Below are 24635 nucleotides of genomic sequence, written 5' to 3'. Positions count from 1 at the left end.
CCGGCAGCGCGCTTGATTTGCAGCTACGGGTACGACGGCATCAGATCCGGCGGGCGGCCGGCCACCGCGGCCTGTTGGCGCGTGCATGGGGTCGGCGCCGGCCGGTGCGGTGGGCCGCGAGGCCGCTCGGTACCGACTCCCGATCGCTCCATCGCCTTTACCAACGGCCATGGCGACGGCGATGGCGATGACAGCCCTTTAGGTATGCCCCCGCCATCCACTTTGCATCTTAGGGTTAGAGATCCTTAGGATTTGGGGATTTTCACTAGGGTTAGAGTTTGGGCAGTGGGGATTTGGGGAATTTCTTAGGATTAGTACTTAATTGCTTTGATTCCCCTCCATCCTCATGCTTAATTCAAAACCCTAGATCAAAATGACATTATTTCGGGCATTATTTTGACTTAACAGTGGCAAAAAAATGTGTGCAATTAGAGTGCACAAAGCACTAATTGGGCTCCAATTGATGCTAACCCTAGCTCTTGATGCCATTGTTAGATCTTATAGGATCATTAGCACAAAATGGAACCACAAACAGGGAGCTCAATTAGGTTTAGTACCTTTGCTCTTGAGCTTCCGTCTTTCCTTTTCTTGCTCTGTTCTTCTTGTTCTAGCTGGCTAGGGCCTCGGGAAGCCCCTGTGTATGTGTCTGTGTGCATGTCGGCGGTGCTTCCTCGGTAATGGCAACGTGAGCATGATCGGGTGCTTGAACAGAGTACCACCCCTTCTTTTATATCGCTGCTCACCGGGGGGAACCGACATCCCTAGGTCGGTTCCCATCCCCGATCAGGACGGGTATGGGATCGCAACATCCCGTTCTTTTATCTTCATTTATTTCTTTATTAATTGTTTTACTGTACATTCACTGTTAAGCTTACTGTTTAAGTTTTACAGATCATCATCTAACAGCGTGTACATATTTATATTCATAGGGATGACGTCCATGCATATTAGCATCTAACCAGTGTTAGGTGTGTGTACATAATACGCTGCTCCTGAATAAGAATCCCGATATTTAAGTCCCTGCGTTGCAGGCCTACCCGACGTCACGACATAACTAACTCCAGCGCTGGATCACAGCGTGACATAAACACCACTTGTTTAAGCGCACCGGATCAGCTTAAATAAGCGCGGCTAGCTGCCACCGCTCGTCGTAGTATAGCTAGGTTCAGATCGCTACGCATTTGGAGTGTTTTGGTGGTCTTACTAAATATCAGAGGTTGAAGCAAAGGCTCCTGATGGAGCTACGCTTAACCTCTCTTAATCATGGACTAAACTTAATCACCACAGCTAGTGGCCTCTAATTCTCATTGGTTCTGATGAGGTAATGGCGTTTTGTTTTTTGTTCTTTGTTTTTTTCTTACATCTAACATGGTGACCAGAGCTTTTCTCCACGGATTCTTCAGGATAAACGGTATGGTATTCAGCAAAATCTGGACCCATGCGCTGCTGATGTGCTGCGGATCCCATGCGTATCTGCGGCAGATGCTGTGCTTACACACCAGCCCATGTCCAAGCAAGATGTGTAGCAGGAGGCATTTTGTTGCAATGTGGAAGAAGCATTAGGGGTCTGAACATGGGCACCCGCACACCACACTGCTACCGCTCATTATCGTCTGCGGTAGACATCAACATGTGTGTCATTTTCGTGCCGAAAGGGGAAAGGAGCCGGTGCCGCTTGAGTGCTCAGGCAGCCTTACCCTCTCTTCTGGATAAGCATCGCCTGCACCCTTCGCTTCAAAACAAAGTCTGGGCCTCATGATCTCTAGAGCAAGCACATGACATGAGGGACAAACAGGGCAAGGATGTGTGCACATTTCTCACAAGAGTATTTCGATCTTTGGTGTGCTGCTTCAATCAGTGACCCTTTTTCTGAACTTGTCACCCTGTACTGTCTTTCTAGCTAAAGCATGCCGCAAATGGTTAAGGCCTTGTAAAGCCTGAACTGTTCTGCGGATTAAGCCGGACGTTTTTGTGAGATTGGCAGGCCAGCGAACAGTGCCAACACCACTACTACTACTACTACTTCGTATTACAAAGTATACCATCTAGGCCCAACAGAGCTAATTAGTTACTGTACAGTATAGCACGCCTGATACGGCGATACCTCACGTCGCCTGCCCAAACCCTCGCTAAAAGCGCAGGAAAAAAAAAGCAGTGAGCTCCGAGAGCTTTTCTTTCCCATGGCTTTTTCGCTCGCTGGAGATGGGCGATACGGAAGCAACCAAGATTGTGGATGACATCGCATCCTTTCCTCTCGCGGTTAGTCGCTTCAGTCCGGGCCTTTTTCCAGTCATGTTGTTCTTTCTCTGTTCAAGCACCGTAGCACTGCACCAGCGCCTTCAGAAAAAGAAAAGCAACAGCACGGGCCTAGAATTTCCACTGGGCCAATAATTGGGAGCCAACAGTGCGTCAGGTATGAACAGTTGCATGATTGCATCATGGGTCGAAGTTGCCTCCACGGACGGTTGCCGATCGACAGGTGGCGCGATCCCAGCCGGCGGCGAGTGGCGCGCGCTTTCACGTGAGGCTCTGTTTGGTTGCATAGCATGAGTAACACACACAATTCTCAAAAAAAAGAATCTCACATGCATAGAGTACTAAACGAAGTTTATTTGCAAAACCTTTTCACGGATGGGTGTAATTTTTCACGACGAATCTAATGATAGTAATTAATCGACGATTGGCTACAGTGATGCTACAGTAATCATCCTCTAATCGTGCGGTCAAAGGCCTCATTAGATTCGTCTCGCGAAGTAGTACAGAATTGTGAAATTAGTTTTGCAAATTGCTTTTATTTAATATCCCTAATTATTGATCAAAAATTTTATACTACTCATACTCCAACAAACCAAACAGGGCCTGAGATGGGCGCGTAAACAAGTGGTGGAGCCGGAGCCGAAGCCGGAGCCGGGGCCGGGGCCGGGTTTTCTGGCCGGATAAGTGTCTCCGGCGGCAGGGCCGTTTGCTGACTTGCAAGCTACACCGGTGCCCCGGGCCCAAGTGGCGGGGCCTGATATGGCCACCGCACCGGCCCGGGAAATATCTCCGGCGCGGGTGTGGATGCCAGGGCGGCCACGCCAGCTGCCAGTGACAGGTACTCCCTCTGTCCCAGAACAAGCACACGTATAGGTTCGAATGAGCAAACTTAGGTCGTGTTTAGTTACAAAAATCAAAATTCTAAAAAAAAAATTTCCGGCACCTGCATGGAGACTTAAATCTAGATGAAATAAAAAACGCATTGCGACTGTTGTCTGTAAATGGCGAGACGAATCTAATGAACCTAATTAGGCTGTAATTAGATGCTAAATTGCTACAGTAATGCTACAGTAAATAACCTCTAATGACGGATTAATTAGGGTCATTAGATTCGTCTCGCGATTTACAGACGAGTTCTGCAATTATTTTTGTGATTAGTCTATGTTTAGTACTTCAAATGTAGAAAGATGTCTTTTCAAAAATTTTACAGAGTGCAACTAAACACGGCCTTAGTACAACTACGAAATTACCATAATACCCCTATAAAAAGGGTCAGCCCTCCGTTCAGTTTACACATCATCATTAATTACGGTAATAGTTCACATGCAAATAAAATACTACTGCAGTTTGACTAGACTTCAGATTTCAGAACCACGTGGCAGCACCGTTTCACAACATCTGTGCCCAAGAAAACAAATCTTTGACGTCATTGCGAATTTTTCTATTAGTTGGTTCCAGAACTTGCAGCTGGCAGTTGCTGCGATCTGTACGTCATATCCTATATGTACCTATAATTTGGGACAAAATTTGAATTGCAAAGGTGCGCTTATTTTGGGACAGAGGAAGTAGGGGTGGATGTGGATGCTAGTCAATGCGTAACGTGATCCGGGTCTTTGGTTGGTAGGTCCGGCTGTTGCCGGGGTCCGTGTCCGTCCGTCGCTACGCGTGCGCGGCTTCGTGATCAGGTCTCGTTTTCAGCAGGGACCAAGTTTGAGAACTCCTAAACCAGGAGTAGTGGAGTGCCTCGTCGATCGAAAGACCTTTGCCATGCTGACATATTTGTTCGGCAAGGCAAATCAGAATGCCATTGTCATCTTCTTCCAGCAAACCTCGATGGCCGCCTGTGCCGATGATGGAGCCAAACCCATGAGCATGACGACGAGAGTGGAGAGCCATGAGTTTCCTTTCACCAGCGACTCATTGACTTTCACTGTCGCACAGCCGCACGAGCATCATGCACGAAGATTCTGGAAGTTTCAGCGAGAAGGCATGACGTCAAACAAGCGGTCGTCAAAGCTTCCAAGCGGGCCGCCGCCGGAGGAGCCACAGCGCGCCGCGTATGCAGGGGCTACCACCCTACACCTGCAGTCAAAACCCCAGGCCTCGGCCTGCAAGGGGTCCGGTTCGATCCCTTCCTGGACTCGCTCCGCCCCTTAAATCAGATAACGGATCAAAGCGGATCGCCCCTAAATAAAAGAGGTGCAATTGAGTCCGTGAGCCATTGACCCTGGGGTGACCCGAACCGCCCCTGCTGTTCTCATCGATATGTCCCATCACCTAGCCAATACACAGTTGCCTACCGTCGCCGAGGCAGCAGCTAGCCATGACGAGTGGTGCACTTGTGCAGGTGGGTCGCCCCCCGGCTACCCGCGGATTTGACGAGGCAGCTGTACCTAAGGGGCGGTTCGACCCTGAACCTCCTTGGACACCGGAGGAGCGGAGGATTCATGTTCAGGGGCGCTCCGAGCCGCACCGTTTGCAGGCTGACCCAGGCCCAGCTTTCAGCCGCGGGGCCACCGCCGAATCCCCACTTAAAAAAAATATCGGGCGAAAAAAGCAAAGCGTTTGTCCGCTAGCCCAGGTCATCAATCAATCCCCACGGGGGCGTAGCGCAGCACGTGTGGGCGGCGCAGCGCTCGCCGTCGTTCCCTCGGAGGCAGGGCAGCGCCGCCGCTGGGCAGCGGGTCGTTACCGCCCAAAAGCAGGCCGGCCTGCCTGCCTCCGTCCGTAGCTGTCTGCTGTCGTCGCTAGCCCCGGTAACCGCCGGCGCGCCGCGGGCGACGTAGCTAGCCGCGCGCCGTGACATCGCGCATTGCACTGATGGCCGCGCGCCTGCGGCCGTGGCGCGACGCCGTCCTCGCGCCGCGCGCGCCCTGGGGCGGCTGGCAATGGACCGCCAGGTCGGTCGGCCTCGGCCGTACTCGCGCGCGCGCGCGGGGTGCCTGGCCGGAGCCGGAGGGGACCTGCCTCAACCTGGCCAAACGGATGGCGCGACGGCATTGGCGCGCCGCCGTAAGCCTGGAGTCGAGTCTGGCGGTGCGTTGGTAGTGGTAGTACGATTTTTTTACAGGTAGTACAGTGGTACGACTCGTCGCTGCCGGCCGCGTGGTACCGGTTTTGAGACAGACTCCAGGCAGGATGCACGGCGGGCACGATAGGACGAGCGTGCTCGGCCTGTGGCGACGCTGGCCGCTGGCCTCGAGGAGTCAAGGATGGCAACGTGTTTGGGGCGAGCTCGTCCTGCCCAAGGGGTACCACGGAACGCCGAGAGCGGAGAGCTACAGGCTTTTTGGCTGGGTTGTTGGAAAATTGCTGCCAATCCACGCCATTTTTTTTCGCAGATCGATATTTGGCAGAGTGACGTAAGTAAACTGTTTGTTGCGAGAAGGCGTGACGTAAATTTGATGTCATGCAGCAGGCTAATTTCCTAGAAAATAAAATTGAGGTGAAAAAAATCAATTCGACTTGAAGGACGTGGTATAGATGCAGTTTGATAGATATTCAGTTCTACGCTAGGTGAACTATGGCGCGTATGAAAAAGTTGTTTATTACTCCATCTGTTTCAAATTATAAGTCATTCCAAGAATTTTGGAGAGTCAAATTTTTCTAAGTTTGACCAAATTTATGTAACAAGATAATAACATTTACGATATCAATTAAGTATCATTAGATTCTTTGTTAGCTATATTTTTATAGTATATCTATTGATGTCATAAATCTTTGTATTTCTATCTATAATTTTGGTCAAACTTTGAAATGATTTGACTCTTCAAATTTTTTGTAATGGCTTATAATTTGGAACAGAGGGATTAGGCTCTTCCTTATCATTGTCAGTCGGCTTTTGTCAATCGTGACGCAGCTTGTTGCTAGTCCGTCCATCGTTGTCGCTCGTAAGGTTGCTGTGTTGTTTCTCTTCTTCCTGTGGTTGCGGTTTTTTCTTTTTTATATTTAAAAAAAATTAAAATTTTAAAAATATATGTCCATTTTAAAAAATTTCAAAAATATACCACGGTCGCCCTCCCATAGGGCGACAGGCCCAAAGTGTAATTTTTTTCTTCAAATTTGCAACGAAGTCTCTGGAGAAAAAAAGGGGGGCCTGTCGCCCCCCCCCAACGGGCGACAGGGGCCTGTCGCCCACCCCTAGGGCGACAGGGGCATACGTCCTCGTCCCCATCCGCAATCTCCCGTGCATACGGAAGGAGAATCCTATCGACCGAGTTGCCATGAGTGTTGTTGAACATGATGTAATCAAACAACCAAAGTAGGTACGCCTCCAGCGATTTGGTCACACTGTACTCGTCGGCATCCGCAGCCAACAGGGCAGGCTGCATAAATAATTAAGATTAATGGTTTCAACTATCAATGGAACATGTGAATTGTAACAATTAAATTTATATATGGAATGAATACGTACTGTAAACTGTAGGAATCAGGTCTTCGAAGGACCTGCTGCTCGCGGGTGCGGGTTGATCAGACCTGCTTCTTCCACGCGGTCAACCAGGGCAAAACGGGCCTCCAGCTCATCCTTCCATGAGGCCGCCACCACACGCGGACCTACAGCCTCCCCGACGATAGGGAAGCCGAGGAGGTAGGCCACGTCCTGCAGCGTAGGAGTCATCTCCCCACACGGGAGGTGGAACGTGTGTGTCTCCGGCCTCCATCTGTCAACGAGCGCCGTCAGGAGGGATCGGTCGAATTGAATAGGCCCAACCTCGACAAGACGGCTCAGAGTCAGTAGGCCGGCCTCACGTAACCTGCAAAAAAACAAAAAAATGTCGAAACAAAGGAATACCGGCGAATACATAAGTGATAAACAATAATATTTCATTACATACCGGTCACACCAATCGTGGTGTATAGAGATCGCCTCGCCGGGTGGACGAGGACGTAGCACCTCTAGGCCTCGGTGCTCAACAGCTGCAAAGTAAGACCTGTGGCTCGAGTCGATCACTGGGTCTAGCAAGGATTCCATCTCCATACCTGCATTCAAAAATATATGAGAACACATAGGTAAATATATATTTCATACAAACTGGACACATAAATACAATAATACTTCATTACATATCTGCAATATTTCATTACTACATATTACAAATAATGAAATACAATTGTGGACCATGACACCGAATGTCTTCCACGAGCAATTCTCGCCGAAGCTCATCTGAACGTAGGAGGTGCTCCATCTCTGGGATTTCCGGAAGGACCAACGTCAGCAGCATCGTGAAGTGCATTCTGAGGACACTTCTTATAGTTGTGACCCAATGCTCCACATTGGCTGCAACGCTTTGGTGCCTTGCTTGCTTCTGACTCGTCCATACCATTCCGAATACGACGTGTCTGACGGCGGCCTTTGCCTTTCTTAGTGGCTGGATCAGGAATAAACATCTTATTCTCAGTATCCTGAGTGAAAGGCCCCACAATTCCAATCCCGTATACCTCATGTCCCCATGTGGATACAGCTGTTTCCTTGCTGAAGTACGGTGAAACAAATAGTCCTGGCTGCAACGCAGACTCTGCACATGCCGCAATGAGATGGGAGCATGGCATATGCAATAACTTAGGCTTCATGCAGGAGCAGAAGGCTTTGCCGTCAACTGTAATCAAACTCTCCTGTACCACCCTATCTCTACGGATACCACGACCACTTCTATCCTTGCATAGAACCTCAAATCTATGCTCCATTGTACCTGTGGATATGACGCGGTGCAGTTTGGCCTTTTCAATCTTCTCTTGCATATATTGTGTCACTCTTTTGCAAAACTGAATTTGGGGGTTGCTGATGTTTATGTTTGCAGCCGTGTAACGCTCTCTGAAATACTTCATGCACCCATACATGATGAACTCAACAATTCCCACAAGTGGAAAGGCACGACAAGAACGCATAACCATATTGAAACACTCTGCATGGTTCGTTGTCTGAATACCATACCGTATTCCATTTGTATCATAAAGGAATGACCATTTCTCCTTAGGTGCACCTCGAATCCAGTGTGAAAATGGCTTCTCAATTGAATCCCTAGCCTCTGCAGCCTGACTCGTGCCTGCTCCTGATGCCCTTACTTCACTAGCTCTACAGTCAACTGATCAAGCATCTGCCATAATGCATTGAATTTTCTCTATTGATTTTGGGTGCACAACCTCTTAAACAGGTTCTTAAGATCCTTGTTCTTGAAGTGTTCATAGAAGTTTGCACCCATATGCCTAATGCACCACCTGTTTTGGACATCGGGCCATAATGGAGGCGTTGTCGCAGTTCCACGTTGCAATTTCAGTATTGATTGCAGGATACCTGCATGCCTATCACTAATAAGGCACACATCTGGACATGCAGCAACAATATGAATCTTCACTCGTTCAAGGAACCAATACCAACTGTCTATGTTCTCATTCTCAACAAATGCAAATGCGAGCGGAATAATTTGGTTGTTGCAATCTACACCGATTGCGGTGAGTATCTGACCTTTATACCTTCCAGTCAAAAATGTGCCATCAATGCAGATCACCGGAAGACAAAACTGAAATGCTCTAACACAAGCACCTATGCAAAAGAAGGCTCGTTGCATAATTCTTTGTCCCCTAGTCACGGCTGGTACAAGGTATGTGTCGTAAAAGCTTCCAGGATTTTTAGCAGCAACCTGGGATAACATACGAGGTAGGTTATCATATGATGCCTCGTATGTTTAGCCCGTCATGCCTTCAAATAATTGATGGTGTACTGGTAAGTCTGCTCAATGTGTCGAACAATCATTTTTGGCTCATAATTTAGGTTGTCCATAATAAACCCATACATTTGCTTTACAACAAAGTCGCATGATATATTGCGATGCGAGGGAAGAACTTCTGACAGCAAACAAGTGTGCTCTGTGACAATGGAACATTTCCAGTTTGACTTCCATTTTCCCTTGAATGCATGTACTCGCCATGGACATCCAGCATTCACACACTTCACCTCATATTCTTTACTGCCAGACTTTACGACTCTTAATTCTCGTTTCAATGAGATTGCCCATAGTCTCACAGCATATTTTACGGCTTCAATGTTTGGATATGTTGCACCTTCCACTACCTCATTCCCTCTGTACTCCCACTCCTGATTTCGTACATCTTCTGCGACATGACTTCCAAAACCATGCTCTTTCCACTCTTTTGGCAATGAGTACTGCTCGTCATCAGATGAGTCCTCATATTCTTCCATCTCTATTGCGGTTTGGTCTTCTGCCTCCATCTCGTCCACAATGCTATGTATCCTCTCTCCCTCATCAGCAAGGCCCTGTGGTCCCATGTTTTGGTTCTCTGTCTCTTCTGACTCATCTTGCTCAACATAATTGGTCTCTCTTCGAATACTCGGAGTTCCTTGATCTGCACAATGTTGGATTTCATTTTGTGTCTTCTCCTGAATTTGAACAAGAATGGCCAGAGGCCACCCACGCTCTAGAACTGCTTGCATGTACTTCTGCCAGTCATCAGTGCTGTGTATCATCATTAATTCCCATAATTCACTTTCTACCTCCCAATTAACAAGAGACTGGACAGTGATCACATGTGTCAACGGATCAACATGGAACCCACGCTGCAGCCACTTACATATGGAACCAAAACTCCTTTCCAGAGGTTTATCTATGCCGCTAGATGTGCACTTAAAGGCAGAAAGATCTACTCCATTTGGCCCATACATAACATTGTATTCACCATAAAATACTTGAAACTGCATCTTGCTCGATATATCTGTATATCACATAATACTTATCGAGTTATACTCTTTACTTCACTACCTTATTCAATAATCCGTAAAAACTAAGTATGAAATTCAACTACAACGTATAAGTATTCATAACTACGTGATGACACTTAAATTCTATACTGCATATGCCAAATTCTATTCTAAATCATAATTAATTTATAAACACGTCTCTAATAGTACTGCAATTGTAATAATAAATGCGTAGTACTAATTTTCTAAACTAATTTACTACTACGTAACTACAAACTAAAGTATCATTAAACTCCTACTTAAATGGTTCTACTATACCACTAATTAAATTAAATTACTCACCCCTACTTAAATTACTCCTATTTAAATACGTATTACATAAATATAAAAATATATAAAGTAAATGTACTAACATGCAGATCACAAGTGCTGAATCCGGCAGGGCTTCGCCGCTTTCCTTCTCCTCACTCATCTCTTTTTTTCTAGATGTTTGGTGGAATTTTCGGACTCAAATGAGAAGGAAAGGGGAGGGTTGGAGGTTATATAGGGGGCATACCTCGGTCGCCCGGGGGGCGACAGGCCCCCCTATCGCGCTCGTGGGCCGAGCCCATTGGTCGCCCGAGGGGGGGGGCGACAGGCCCCCTTTTTTTCTCTGTAGGGACTTCGTTGCAAATTTGAAGAAAAAAAATTACACTTTGGGCCTGTCGCACTATGGGAGGGCGACCGGGGTATATTTTTGAAATTTTCCAAAACGGACATATATTTTTGAAAATTTAATTTTTTTTAAATATAAAAAAGAAAACCCTGTGGTTGTGGAGGAGCAACGCTCTCCGGCCCACGAGAAGGACTGAGGAATTAGCGGCGGAGGCAACTCGGAACGGCGGCCGTTTCCAGGGATCCAGATACTGGCCCACGGGATCCAACCGACGAGGGGACGAAAAGATGACCCCACTTGGGCCGCAGCCAACGGAAAGCATGGGCATGGAAAGGACATGAGATGGGCTTTCTCCTGGACATCCAGTTAATTATGACCAAAAGCCTTTTGGGCCATCAGCAAACCCAAGGTGCTGCCTCTTCTCCGAATCGATCAGATACGGCCCAAGCTCATACTACCAGGGTCTACAGCCCTGCATGCTACAGTTGTAGCTTCGTTCGACCAACGGTTTGCCACGTTCCCCCCACCCCCTTCTTTGTTTTCCTACTAGGAAATGCACAATTCATCTGACGGGAGAAGTGATGAATTCCTTCAAAGGAAAAAGAAAAGTACCGTGCGCCATCAAAGCCATTGCTCTGCATGTCCGAGCTTCCGGGACCCGGCGGGCCAGGCTGCCTCTTGCCCTGCTGCGACGAGATACTGACGCCCTGTTCAGTTCGCGAAGTTACTGTAGCACATTTCATTATTATTTGATAAATAATGTTTAATCATAGACTAATTAGGCTTAAAATATTCATCTCGTGCTAATCAGTTAGACTGTGTAATTAGTTATTTTTTTCAACTACATTTAATGCTTCATGTATGTGTCCGAAAATTTGACGTGACAGGTACGGAAGAAACTTTTTTTTGAGAAGAGAACGGGCCTCAAGAAGTGCCGGCCGAGTTGTCGCCTCGAGCCAGCGGACAAATTTCCAGAGCCTACGTCTCGGCAGTGCTTTACTGTGTGCGTTACCAGTTACCACTGTACTGCCAAGTACCAACAGCGCCGGGCCGCGGCCGTACGTCCTGCGCGTATGGGCGTACGTATGGCCGTGCTTGGCACATGCCAGGCGGCGGGGCTCGGGGGCGATGGACGTGAGTACGTGACGCGACTCCGCATCGCAGCGCCGGAGCCGGAGCCGAACAATCACAAAAGTTCAGAGACCCGCATCCAAAAGGTTACACCACGAACTGACGTGGGATAGCACCATGATGGAGCAATGAAGGAAAAGGAAGGACACGAAGGACTGCTGTCTGCTGGCAGGCACGTACATGACCCACGATCGACCTCCAAGTAAATAAGTAGGTGACACGAAAAACTCATAACTCGCTGGCTAACTTGATTTACTTGTTAATGGCTCGGCTTGAACTCGATTTATTTTGTAATGAGCCAAGTTTGTTTTCATAATAAGTCAGCTTGGTTTATAACGAGCCAGCTCGAGCTGGCTCATGAGCTGCTCGCGAACCATAACGAGCCAAGTTAATTCTCAAATCAGCAATTGAAATTGGCTTGGTTGAAATTATATCAGTGTAGCACTCAAGTTGTTATTCATTTATTTTAGTTTGTTCTTGAATTCTGTAAGGATGAATGGGTGAAGTGTAAATTATACTAATATGACTATGGTGGACTAATCATTATGGTTGTGGTGGGCTAGCTAGACAAAAAATTTATGGAATTATGGATCAATCAATGGATGGATTGTGTTCTCAATTGTTAAAATTATAAGTATTTTATATTTATTACTCAATTTCTTTTATAATCTCCATATACTGTGTATTTATGATTTGGCTCGCGAGGCAAACAAACTAGCTCAAACTTTTTGTTGAGCCGAGTTGGTCTGCTGGCTCGTTTGTATAACGAGCCGAACCGAGCCAGTATGTTAACGAACCGAGTTATAACGATAACGAGGTGACGAGCCGAGTCCCCTGTTTGGTTTGAAATAGCACAAGTAGCACAAAAATTTTGACCAATAATTAGAGATACTAAATAAAGGTAATTTACAAAACTAACTCCACAACCGTGCGCTACTTCGCGAGACGAACCTAATGAGGCCTTTGACCGCACGATTAGAGGATGGTTACTATAGCATCACTGTAGCCAATCATCGATTAATCACTATCATTAGATTCGTCGTGAAAAATTACACTCATCCGTGAAAAAATTTTACAAATAAATTTCGTTTAGTACTCCATGCATGTATGTGAGATTTTTTTCTCAGAAATCGGGTGTGATAGATATGATAGGGAAACCGAACAGAGCCGAGGTGGCTCGATATCGAGGCCTATACCCAAGTGCTAGTCCATGTGCATGCTCGACCTAGCACCGTGTGCTTGCACCAACACGTGTATCCAGCTCTAGTGTCTAAGTGTCTGCTACTTGCTAGGACGTGCTGTCCGTTCTCCGGCCCTGTGCGTGCGTGCGATCTCGCTCTCGCACCGGCAGCGCTCGCGTTAGGCGGGGCTACCAAGGACGCTCCAAGAATCGCATGGCCGCTCGCCCTTTCCACGTCGTCTCGTACGCACACAGCCGCGCGTGCAGCGGTGCGCCGGCGCCGGCGCGTGACCGGCAGGGAGATCCGCGCTCGCTCGCCCAACTGTCCGCGCCCGACGAGACATGACGATGGGATGCGCGGCGTGCCCACTCCGTGTGGCCAGCGCGCAGCGCCGCAACCCATCATCGCTCCATCCAAACCGCCCAGTCACCTCGTCGCCGATCGGGCGAGCAGTTGCTCTGTTGTCCCTTATCGGTGCAGGGTAGGATAGCAATCAAATCCTCTGTTGTCCCTAGCTGCCTCGTGAGCGCACGCGGCGCTGTTAAAACCTGCCCCGGGCGTGACCGGACGGGGATGAGGCTAGCTCCGTCCGATCGGACGGAGAGGCTAATTATATATTCCTTCCACCGCCCTCGCTGCACACTTTGCCCGCCGCATCGCGATCTGCCCACACAAACCAACGCTGCATCACCCAACGAAAGGGAGCCGACCCTAGGCATCGCGCGCAGCGCAGACGGACACCTGTGGCTGCGCCCCGGTTGTGCTCGGCTGCGGTCCCCGTGAGCTCCAGGAACCAGGATGGCTGCGGTGGTGGTCGCCGTCGAGGCCGCCGCGGCGGCGGCGGGCGGCGCCTGCAGGGGCAGGTCGTACCTGGTGAGGAGCCTCTACTGGAGGCTGCGCGCGGGGCTGCGGAGGCTGCGCTCGGAGCGGGTGGGCAGATGGCGCGGGGGCGGCCGGCGGCTCAGCTTCCACTACGACGCCCTCAGCTACGCGCTCAACTTCGACGACGGCCGCGTCTCCGCCGCCTTCCTGCGGTGACGACGGCGACTGGCCTTGCGGCGGCGTACTAGCTCCCGGGTTGTACTAGCGCTACCGGCGCTGGATTTCTTAGCCAAAAAGCCGATCGAGCAATGGAGGAGATGTGTCGCCGTTTCTTGCTATAGCTGCTTACAGGAAGGAATTTCTTTCGTTCGAGTCGGCGATGCCAAAGGATGCGTCTGTTCTTGATTCCTGTTGCATCTGACTTTCTGTTGCGCCGTGCTGTACATTCAAGCTGGTCTGGTCATTTCACTGCCGCATTTGCATCATTGCATTGCATGCCAGGGTGCTTATGGGAGAAATAGAGAACACGCTACAAGTCCGATTGCGCTCATGATCATTACTCTCGAATCGCGGTAGACGATAGCAAGTTCCAGAGAAAGAAACAAGTCTGAATAGTGAAGGTCAAGTATCATAGGTATATCATCCGTCTGAAAATTTTTTGCAAATCGAAGATTTTTTTGGCTCATTAGATTCGTCGCATAAAATTACATCTATTTGTGAAAAAATTTTGTAAATAGACTTTGTTTAGACCTCATGCATAAAAATTCCCGCGCTATTCATAGCACGAGGGACCCAAACAAGACCTCAAATTAAACCCAATCTGGAAAAAGGCGTCGCGTCTGGAATTCTCCTCCTGACGTCTGTAGGGTACTCAGCAAGCGCTCTACCATTTAAGCTGCATCCCCTACTGTTCTAACCATAATCTAAACTTGCTAATTATCATTACATACGAACTCAAATGGGCTTAAATACCTAATCATCATGTTTTCTAATGGTGGGTATTCTGTTGATTCACATATGGGCCGAATGATGTTTCCCGTCTTCCTGTAGCCAAATGATGGGCCATATGCCCTCCCTCTGAAGTCTCAACCCCTAGGAAATTTTTGTGCATTCATCTAAAAAGGCCTCCAAGTTTCGAAAAAAAAACTCCCTCCGAGTCCTTTTTCTAGTCGATATCTATCCGGAATTCCTCTCCTCTCTATCTAAACTAGCATATAAGTTTTGATAACCATGCAGCTGGTAGTAGTATGATTTTTTTTTTAAAAAAATAAGGCCAGTTTTAGTGAGAATTTCATCTATACAGTTATCTAGTTGATAACTGCGGTAGATGGATTTTACAGTGATGAAACTCTTCTCATATCCTTTAAAATTTCATATTTCTCTTTACTTGTCATGTCAACAAAATCGATGATATTAATATCATGAAATTATTCATGAAGTTTTTATTGAGATTAGTCTAAGTAGTACGTAGTGGGGTACGAGTCGTCGCTGCCGGCAGCGTGGTATACCGGTTTTGAGACAGACTACGGCCAGGATGCACGGCGGGCACGATAGGACGAGCGTGCTCGGGCTGTGGCATCCTGTGGCGACGCTGGCCGCTGGCCTCAAGGAGTCGAGGATTGCAACGTGTTTGGGCCTTTGGGGGGCGAGCTCGTCCTGCTCACTGGGTACCACGGGGACCCGAGAGCCGAGACTCTACAGGCTTTTTGGCAGGATCATTGGAAAATTGCTGCCAATCCACGCCATTGTTTTTTTTTTCGCGGATCGATATTTAGCAGGGTGACGTAACTAAGCTGTTTTTATTGCGAGAAGGCGTGACGTGAATTTGATGTCATGCATGGTCCTAGCAGGCAGGCAGGCTAGTTCCTCAGAAAATCAAATTGAGTTGAATAAATACTCACTCCGTTACTTTGACTTTTTTCTTCAACTTTGACCAATATTATTTAATTAATCAGTTAGTTAAATGAAGTAAAATGTGTATTTTTACGTCTATTATCAAGAGTCTCTTGAATCTAACTTGAAGATTTGGCTATTTGCATAAATATTTGTAGAAAAGACGAATAGTCAAATGAAGAAAAAAGTCAAAGGTGTCATATATTTAAGTACGAAGGGAGTATCAATTTGACTTGAAGGGCGTGGGTAGAGATGGAGTTTGTCAAATATTCCAGTTCTATGCTGAACTATGGCGCGTATGAAAAAGTTGTTTCTTATACTGCGTTTGGATGTTGGCATTGAGGCTCCGAAATTAAAATTAGATAGCCCCGAATGATGCTGTTTGGATGGCTTAGACTTTGGAATTGGAAATCATCCACAATGCCGAAGGTATTCGCTACACCTACGCCCCCCTCGCCCACGATACAGAGACGCAACCCTCTGTATTGGGCAGAATTGGAGATGAGGCGGGCGACAATGTGAGGCGACTGCCCTCTTCCCCGTGTCCGGCGGCTTCACGCCCCCATCCCCGTGTCCGGTGGCTCGATGCCCCCTTCTCCCCCATTGTCGAGTTCCTCCATGACCAGCACTACCACTCTCCTTTCTCCTCTTCACGGACGTGAGCCTCACATGCTTCCTCCGTCTTCCTCCCGGAGAAGTCCACGGGGTGAGTGAGGAGCCGCGCTCCTCCTCCCCTTCTTCCCTCCACGGCGAGCCCCCGCGCGCCCCTCATCTTGCTCCTCAGGCGGCGGCTCTCTCCTCTCAATGGACGCTGCTTAGACCAGATCATGAGCCACCCGACCCGATAAACCCGACCCAACCTATCCGATCGAGTGACGGGTCGGGTACGAGCCGAAATATTTGATTCGAAACTCAAAAAAAGCCCGATCCAACCCCAAAATTACATACAAAAATGCGGACCAACCTAACCCAACCCGAACTCAACCCAACCATGTTATGGGTCGGGCATGGACCAATATTTTACCCGAAACCCGAAGTGACCCAACCCGACCCGATGGATGATCAGGTCTAGCGCTGCTTCACGAGCTATAGGTGGGCAGCCTTCTCCGGTAAGGTGTGGTCGGTTTTCTCCGGCGAGGTGCAGGCGGTGCGGGGGGTCCGCCCAGCCTTCTCTGGCGAGGTGTCGGTGGCCCAGGCAAGCGCCACCGCCAGCATGGCTGAGGTGGAAGCGAGGAAGATCGCTAGAATCAGATGTCATGGTGTGGACATCCAAACATGAATCAGTATTCGCCAGCTTCTTTGATTCAATCTAGCAATTTCATCTACATCCAAACAATGGTTTCGGTATTGTAACCTAATACCAATGCTAGGCTAATTTGGTATTGAACCCAATTTAATGCCAAGACCTCCGATATTGACATCCAAATGGACCCTTAGTCTCTTCCTCACAAATCATTTTCGGTCGGCGTTTGTCAATCGTGACGCAGCTTGTTGTTAGTCCATCCATCGTTGTCCCCCGTGAGGTCGCTGTGTTGGTTTCTCCAGAAATATTAAAGATCACATGTATGACTGGCAGTCAAATTATCACATATGGCGGAATAATTTTTTGTTTCGGAACAAATTTTTTTCGTTGTTGGAACAATGGAAAATTGTTCGGGAACAAAAAAATTGTTCTGGAACAAATTTGATTGGATTATACATGTGAGCTAGTTTTGTCGGTGCCCTGATCCGGCGGTCCGGACCCAACCAGTGATGATGCTGTGTGTTCCTCGTCCCTGATGTTGATGCAAGAGGCAATACAGTAACGCACGGATTTATCCTGGTTCCGGCCGTGGGGCCGTACGTCCAGCAAAGGGGTGTGCGAGAGCACTGTATTATCTTGCACCGGGGGTGCCTGTAGTAGAGGGTACAAGCGAGGCGAGAGAGGGAGGGAAGCTCCCAAGTCTCTGCTAGAGGAGGAGTTGATTGAGGCGAGTGCCAATATTGGGGTTCAGAAGAGCGTATGTGCTCTGCTAGTAGTGTGAAGCATTGTGTTCTACCGAGTGGGCCGACCCCCCCTTTTATAGACACAAGGAGGGACGGTGTACATGCACGGGGGATCGTGGAAGTCGTCGTCTTCTCCCCGAATCGCGGGGGTGCAGTGATCGAGCACTGTGGGAAGTACACTATGGGGTATGGCGCCGATCGTGGCAGTCATCCTGGGCATCGTCCTTGACTCCATCTCACCGGACCAACGGTCCCGGACCCGCTTCCCACTCGGGGATGGGTCCGGTGTCACCACGTGTCCTAGAGGTGGAAATGCTCAGTACCTGTGGCCGCGGCATAGTCGTTGCTGTGGGGGGGTACCATCCTCCAGGCGTGGCGTGGCGGCGTTCCGAGGGTCCTACAGGCCAGGGTCTTGTCCCGGTCAAGGCCGGAGCCGCTTCCAAGGGTCATGCCCATGCCGTTCGAGGGCTTCGCGGAAGGGAAAGTACGAAGGAGGTATGGGGAGTTGGCAGTATAGTAGCTGGAGCAGTGCCGAGCACGTCTTGCACCACATCGCAGGTTCCCACAGTGTCGCCACAGTGTCCGGAATGGCAGAACAGTGACTGGAGTTGGCGGACGAGACTCCGGTCACAGCCACTGTGGGGGAATGGCGGCCTGACGCCATCTGACCCGGGTGCTGTGGAGGAGTGGTTGGCATTAATGCCTCCGCACGGCGGTCGGGAGAGCGGAAGGGCCGTTTGTCCCTTCCGCCGAAGGGTGGCCTCAAGCGAGGCGGAGACGATCCGCTCTCTCGAGGGCAAGCTCGCTACCCTCGAGCGAGGCGGAGACGCGGGGCGCGGTCGAGGGCTTCGGCGGGGAGCCCTCGAGCGAGGCGGAGCTCACCCCACGGGTCCGAGAGGGGGTGCAGATGGGCCACACTGCGTACGTGGGACGTGTGTTGGGCTTCTTTGAGTCCTTTCCTTTCTTCTAGGTTGGAAGGAGGCTGTAGGCCTTCGTGGGCCCGGTTGCTCAGCATGTGTTTGCGTTTTTAGGGCGGTTTTAGTCCCCTGATTAGGGTGCCCCTAATCATGGTACCCGACAATAGCCCCTGAGCCTTTGGTCGAGTCAGGGGATTCGGACAAAGGGTATTTCGGCATTTTTCCCCTTGATGTGATCGATCGGCGTTGCGTTCCTGCCAGGCGCATCCGGGTACTGGTCTGGCGGACATGACAACTCATCGGTCGGGGTAGTGTGCCTGCGGAAAAAGTACTCCAAGGCGCGCGCGCCTTCTTGTCTTATCCGGGTGGCGAGACGCGTCAGCGCGCTGAGCAGGCCAGGTCCATGATGGCGCCTGCTGCTCTGCAGCTGGTGCTATTGCCACGCTGTCCCGCGTTCAGGGTCTCAACCCTGCATTCCCTGGTCGCCTTGCGACGCGCCGTTCGAGGGCAGTCGGCCAGCGTCGATGCTGGGCTGTTCAGCGTCCAGGGGCTCGGCTTTGCGTTGTTTGATCATGTCTCGGCACGGTAACTGAGGGCATCTTTTACTCGTGGGGTGCCGCACCATCACGGGCGGTCCAAGCCTTCCCCTTGTGACAGGCTTAAGGCTTGGCCCCCGACGCAGCTATAAATAGGGGTCGTGGGACTCTTTTTCCTCTCCAACTTCCCTGCTCTTACTTCTAGCATCGCCTAAATCTAGTAATGTTTCCCTTTGCCTTTCACGGTCGTCCCTCGGATGGGGTGGCCTGGCTTCTTTAGGCTTTGATGCTAGAAGAATGCTTGCGAGCGGCGGGGGAAAACTGGAGAGGGCGTGCTCACCATCCCTCGGCTTCAGTGGGATTACTAGAAGAACGTTGGGCCTGTGGGGCCCTACCTCTGCGATGTCCCTCAGCCTGAAGGGGATTTGAGACGCCTGACCATGGCGACGGCGCCAGGTTTGGTGGCAGTTCTTCGCATCATCCCTCTTGGCGACAATTTCGCTCTCGGGGAGATGGTGCAGAGGGTGCTGTCCGCCAGCTTGACCCCCCACAGGGTCTTCGGTGGAGGAGACGCTAGAAGAAAGCTTGCGAGGAGGGCATCCAGCCGGACCCGTGCGGTCTGGGGGCTGCTCCTCGCAATCTCGAGCAGCCTTGTCGTAATGTCGGCCAAGGACTCGGTGTTCTTCATTGGCGCTCGCTCCTCCCCAAGACAGAGAAAATTGCCACGCAGGTGGCAATGTGTTTATACTTTTCGATAGCTTCGAGCCGGTAACCTTTTGTAATCTTTGTTTGTAAAGAGCAATGAAGTCTCCTTCTCCTTCGTGGAGAGGATGACTGAGGGTGTAAAGGTGTGGGTCAGCCCCGCAGAGGTTTTTGGTCCTCGAATGTGTGAAGTTTCCTCTGTGGGGGCGCATCAGCGCACCCGCGGGTGTAGCCCCTGAGGCCTTGGAGGAGTGTTTGCACTCGTCCAAGGGCTATAAACGTCGCCCTGCTTGGTTTCTTTACTGAGGTGGCCGTCCAGCGTCTTTTTCAGCCGGCATCAGCATTCCTTTCAGTCGGCCTCGGCGTTTTTTCGTGCTGGCGTAGTGACTCAGGGTCCTGCTAAACCATCTGGCAGGCGCGCGTTAAGAGTGGGGGTTTTGGTTGAACACGTGGAACTTTGTAATCGACGGTTGTCGACCCATTCAAGGGTGCGGTCTGAGCCGCAGTGTGCGAGGAGCCCCCGAGCCCCGGCCTGCGTGAAGGCATTCAGGGGACCCTCGACTTTTATTACGACCCTCATTGCCCTTCCGCAGGGAGGAGGGGGTGAAGCGTACCATGCTACCCATGCCCAGGCCGCGAGCTATGGCTGCGTCAGTGAGCTGTTATCGGGTAGTTCAAGTGGACGTCCGTGCCCCGTTCGATAAGGGTCGGCTCGTGGTCTGTGGACACGTCACATAAAGCGCATGCAAAGGTTCGCTAGGCGGGGCTCGGACCCGTTTGATAGGGTCCAAGGGCTCGATGCTCTCCCTCGATGGGATCCCCCTGCTAGGCACCCTCGACTGGCCTTGAACACTGCGTAGGATGTCTCGAACTCCATGTTCGAGGATAGCTTGTACGGCACATCCATGCAGTCCCTGACTTTGGCGATCTGGGGCACCTGTCGAACCCTCGATGGGCCAAGCTTCGAACCCCTGATCAGTAAGGCCTCGGAATGAGATTCCTTCGAGGGTGAAGAGCACCCGAAAAGAATATTCCGCCACGGTTCGCAAACGGCGCGGAGTCGCAGGTCGTGCGCGTGGGTCTTTCACTGGTCATGGGCGACGTGGCCTAGTACGTGCGGTGTAGTGCGGGCGCGCCTTTTCAGGCGGCTGCCTCGGGTAGGCGAAGAGGTGTGGGCGGCGGCTGATGGATAGAACAGTGCTACAGTTGCGCCGCGCCCGTTGGTTACTGCACCGTAATTATTGCCAAGTGCGCGCGTGGGAGACTCCGCGGTCATGGGGCCCAGCCTTCAGCGACAGCAAAATCTACCGCATTGAATACGGCGGATTCGGGCCACGGCGGCGAATCCGCCCGTCTTGATGGATAAAAACAGGGAAGGGGGATTGTTTGGGCGCACCTGGCCATTTTGCCTCCGTCTCCCCTGCCTTTTTCGCCTCCCCTGCATCCTGAGCCCAGAGCCAAGAGCGAGAGGGGGAAGAAGGAGAGAGCGAGAGCGCACCATAGCCACCGTAGAGCTTGCCTTCCCACACCCCTAGTGGTTCTAAGCGATGTCGGATGTCCAGGAGCCGTTGTCGTGGGGGAAGTCCACCGCCACCAAGGTGGTTTTGGAGCAGCTGGTCGCCGACAGGCTGCTGCCGGTGAACATCAACTCGGAGCGGCCTGCGTGGGTTCCCCCGCGGCCGGAGGAGACCGAACCGAATCCCCCCGAGGGCTATGTTGTGAGTCGCGTGCGACTCCACGAGCGGGGATTCGGCGTCCCCGTCGGCAGATTCATGCGGGCGCTGTGCGAGTACTAGGGTTGGAGCTGCACAACTTCGGCCCCAACTCCATCTCGCAGGCGGCGGTCTTCGTCGCTGTCTGCGAGGGGTATCTGGAGATCGAGGCGCACTGGGATCTGTGGATCCATTTGTTCCGCGGAGAGCTCTTCATAGAGAATGTGCGGGGCCAGCCGAAGAGGTTCGCCCGCGCCGGCAGTCTGATGCTTCACCCGCGCCCATCCCGGAGGAGTTTGTACATCCCCAACAGGATGGCGACGAACAACACCGGGTGGACCCGAGGGTGGTTTTACCTGCGCAACTTCGGCAACCGACTCCCGGCGTTCACCAACAAGGTGCTCCGGGAGAGGCCGGAGATGTGGGACTGGGGGGTATCGCCCCCACCGCATCAGGCCAGGCTCGAGGTGCTCACCGACGCGTTGCGGCATCTGGCAAGGAGGGGGTTGACGGCGGCGGCCGTCATCGTGAACTTTCATTGGCAAAGGGTGATTCCTCTCACGGAGAGGAGCATGCCGATTTTTGACCTCACCCCCGAGGCCCCGGCCTCGGGCTCGAGGACGTCGCTCGTGCTGATCCCCTATGACGTCGCTGCCCGGAGGGCGAGGAACGCAGTGGCGGAGTGCTCTGACAACCCCGAGGATCATTGGAAGATCAAGATGTGCCCTGAGGTGGGGTACCTTTCTGTGGTGAGCTCCAGTTTCAATTCGTTGCCGATTTGTGCATCTCCTCTCACCACTCCCTGATTCTGAATTGGTTGCGTTTCGCAGGGGTTGAGCCGCAGGGGCTACACCTCGAGGCCTCCAGTCCCGGAGGAACGCGAAGTCAACCGCCTGCACGCAGAGGCGGTAAAGAAGCAGAAGGACGCGGCGAAGGTGGCCGCTGCCAGGAAGAGGAAGAGGAAGGAAAAGCACGATAAGGCGTGCAAAATTGCGCACGCGGAGGGGAAGCCGAGGCCCACCATGCCTGAGTCCACCGAGGAGGAGGAGGGCTCCTCGGATGCCGAGATCAACTTCTCGGACGACGACGAGGCGGCGACTGGCACGGGTTCCCCGCCGGTCTATCGAGGGGCTGGTGACGAGGATGTGCCCGTGACGCTGGGTGAGGCGAGGCTCACGCCAGGGTCGTTGGTGGATCTGCTCCTCGTAGGGGCGGGGCGGAGGTCGCCCACGCCAGCGGCAGGACGAAGGTCGCCCACACCGACAGCGGGCGGGAGATCATCTACTCCCGTCACAGGATAGAGGTCGTCTCCACCGGCGACGGGTAGGAGGACACCCGCGCTCGCGGTGTCGACGGGTGGCGACGGGTCCGCGGCGAGCGCAGAGACGTCCGCACAGACGGCCTCGAGGCTCCAGGCCGATCCGGGGATGACGCCCTCGGGTCAGTCGTCGAGAGGTGTCAGTGTGCCACAGGCCCGAGGAGCGGCTCGGGCAAGCGCAGCATGAGCGCCCGGTCAGGGTAAGTGATTTTGATTTTATTCTTCGCGCTCATTCAATCGACCCCCAATCCTGCTGACTTCAACGTTTCCTCCCCGATTACCAGCTCCGAGGCCATCGCCAGGGATGCAGCCCCGCTTGCGACGACCAAGGCCCTCAAGACTGGGGCGCGTGCCACACCGCACACGGCACCGCAGCCCCTGCCCGTCGTGGACATTGTGGCGGAGGCCGCGAAGCTCCAGGAGGTGATGGCTCGAGGGGCCCAGAAGGCCCAACAGGCTCGAGCGCCGGAGAGCAGGGGCAACGCCGGCCAGGGCGGTACTGTAACGGCCGCCCAAGCTGACGCCGAGGGGGAGGTTGATCGGGGCGGCGCAAATGGCACCACCCGGCCGGACGTCGAACTCGAGGCCGGTCGGGGCGGCGCGGGTAGCACCGTCCGGCCGGCTGCAGGAGAAGGAGCTGGTGGGGACGCATCGAAGTACCCCACCAGCCAAATAGAGGTGGAGACCCTCGTCCTCGAGCCTCCGAGGGCTAGGGTCGAGGGTGTCGCAGAGAAGGAGTCGGCGTCAGGGGCGCCGGCAGCGGAGGAAACCTGCGTCCCGGAGCCTACGGAGGCCCAGGACGGCAGTGTTGTTGCAGCTGTGATGGCGCAAATGGCACCGGAGAATGTGGTGCCGGTGGTACAGCTACCGGAGAGGAGCGAGGAGTACGGGGACTCGAGGGACATCGACCCTGCTGCTGCTGCCAGCGCCACTGATCGGATTGCCGAGTTCACGTCGGCCTCCGAGGAGGTACTCAATGCGGGTACGTCCGAGGGGCCCCGTCACGGGGCGATCGTCCAGTCCGGGGTCCCTCTGGAGTTTCTCCGCAACGAGCAGGAGGAGGAAACCATCTGGAAGGCACAGTTCAAGGCCGGATCTCAGATTCTGGGCCACCTCGACCGCGCCTTAGAGCTTCATAGAATGACGGATTTCCAGATCAGCCAGGTAGGTGGCTCTCTCCTCGGAATTGTTAGTATTTGGCCTTGATTTTGTTCGTTTCATTCACGCTCTTCCACTTTCAGCGGCCGAGGGACATCTCGCGCAAAAAGAGCGACGAGCTGAACCGGCTGTATTCCCAAATGCGCTGGCTTGGACAGCACAATGCTAACTTCGTGCTAAAGAACATCGATGCCAACACCAAGATGACAGATCTGGGGGCGCGTCAGCAGGTGCTAGAGGAAGAGTTGGCGCGGACCGCCGGTGAGCGCGACGTCCAAAGGGCCGCGGCAGAGCAGAAGGCTCGGGAGGCCGAGGCGCAGACTGCCGAGCTGCAGCGTGTGAGATCGGTGCTCGAGCAGAAGGAGGTCGAGTTCCAGCACAAGGAGGCCGAGCTCCAAGGCAAGGAGGCCGAGCTCCAGCGCGAGAAGGCGACCGTCGCCACGCTCTCCGGGACCCTCGAGGAAAAGGGCAAGGCCCTCGAGGAGAAGGAGGTGGCCATCTGGAACGCGGAGGCCGTCCTTAAGGAGAAGGAGGACTCCTTCACTCGAAGAGGCTGCCCGAGTCCAGCAGGAGGAAGCGCAGAAGAATATCGCGGGTGAGTGCTCAAGATTTCGCAGTTGTTGGATCCTAGTTTATCGCAGCTTATCTTGGCTC

General features: G+C 52.1%; 1 protein-coding gene across 1 annotated transcript; it reads left to right on the top strand.

Moving 5' to 3' along the window:
- The first annotated feature begins 13538 nt into the window (after positions 1-13538).
- On the top strand, positions 13539-14294 carry LOC120683808. The gene has a single exon (XM_039965897.1). The coding sequence runs from the start codon at positions 13736-13738 to the stop codon at positions 13973-13975; it is 240 nt and encodes a 79-aa protein (XP_039821831.1). The 5' UTR covers positions 13539-13735; the 3' UTR covers positions 13976-14294.
- Positions 14295-24635: the final 10341 nt, after the last annotated feature.

This window comes from Panicum virgatum, chromosome 7N (genome assembly GCF_016808335.1).
Source record: "Panicum virgatum strain AP13 chromosome 7N, P.virgatum_v5, whole genome shotgun sequence".
Lineage (NCBI taxonomy): Eukaryota > Viridiplantae > Streptophyta > Magnoliopsida > Poales > Poaceae > Panicum > Panicum virgatum.
This window is presented reverse-complemented; position numbering and strand designations above follow the sequence as displayed.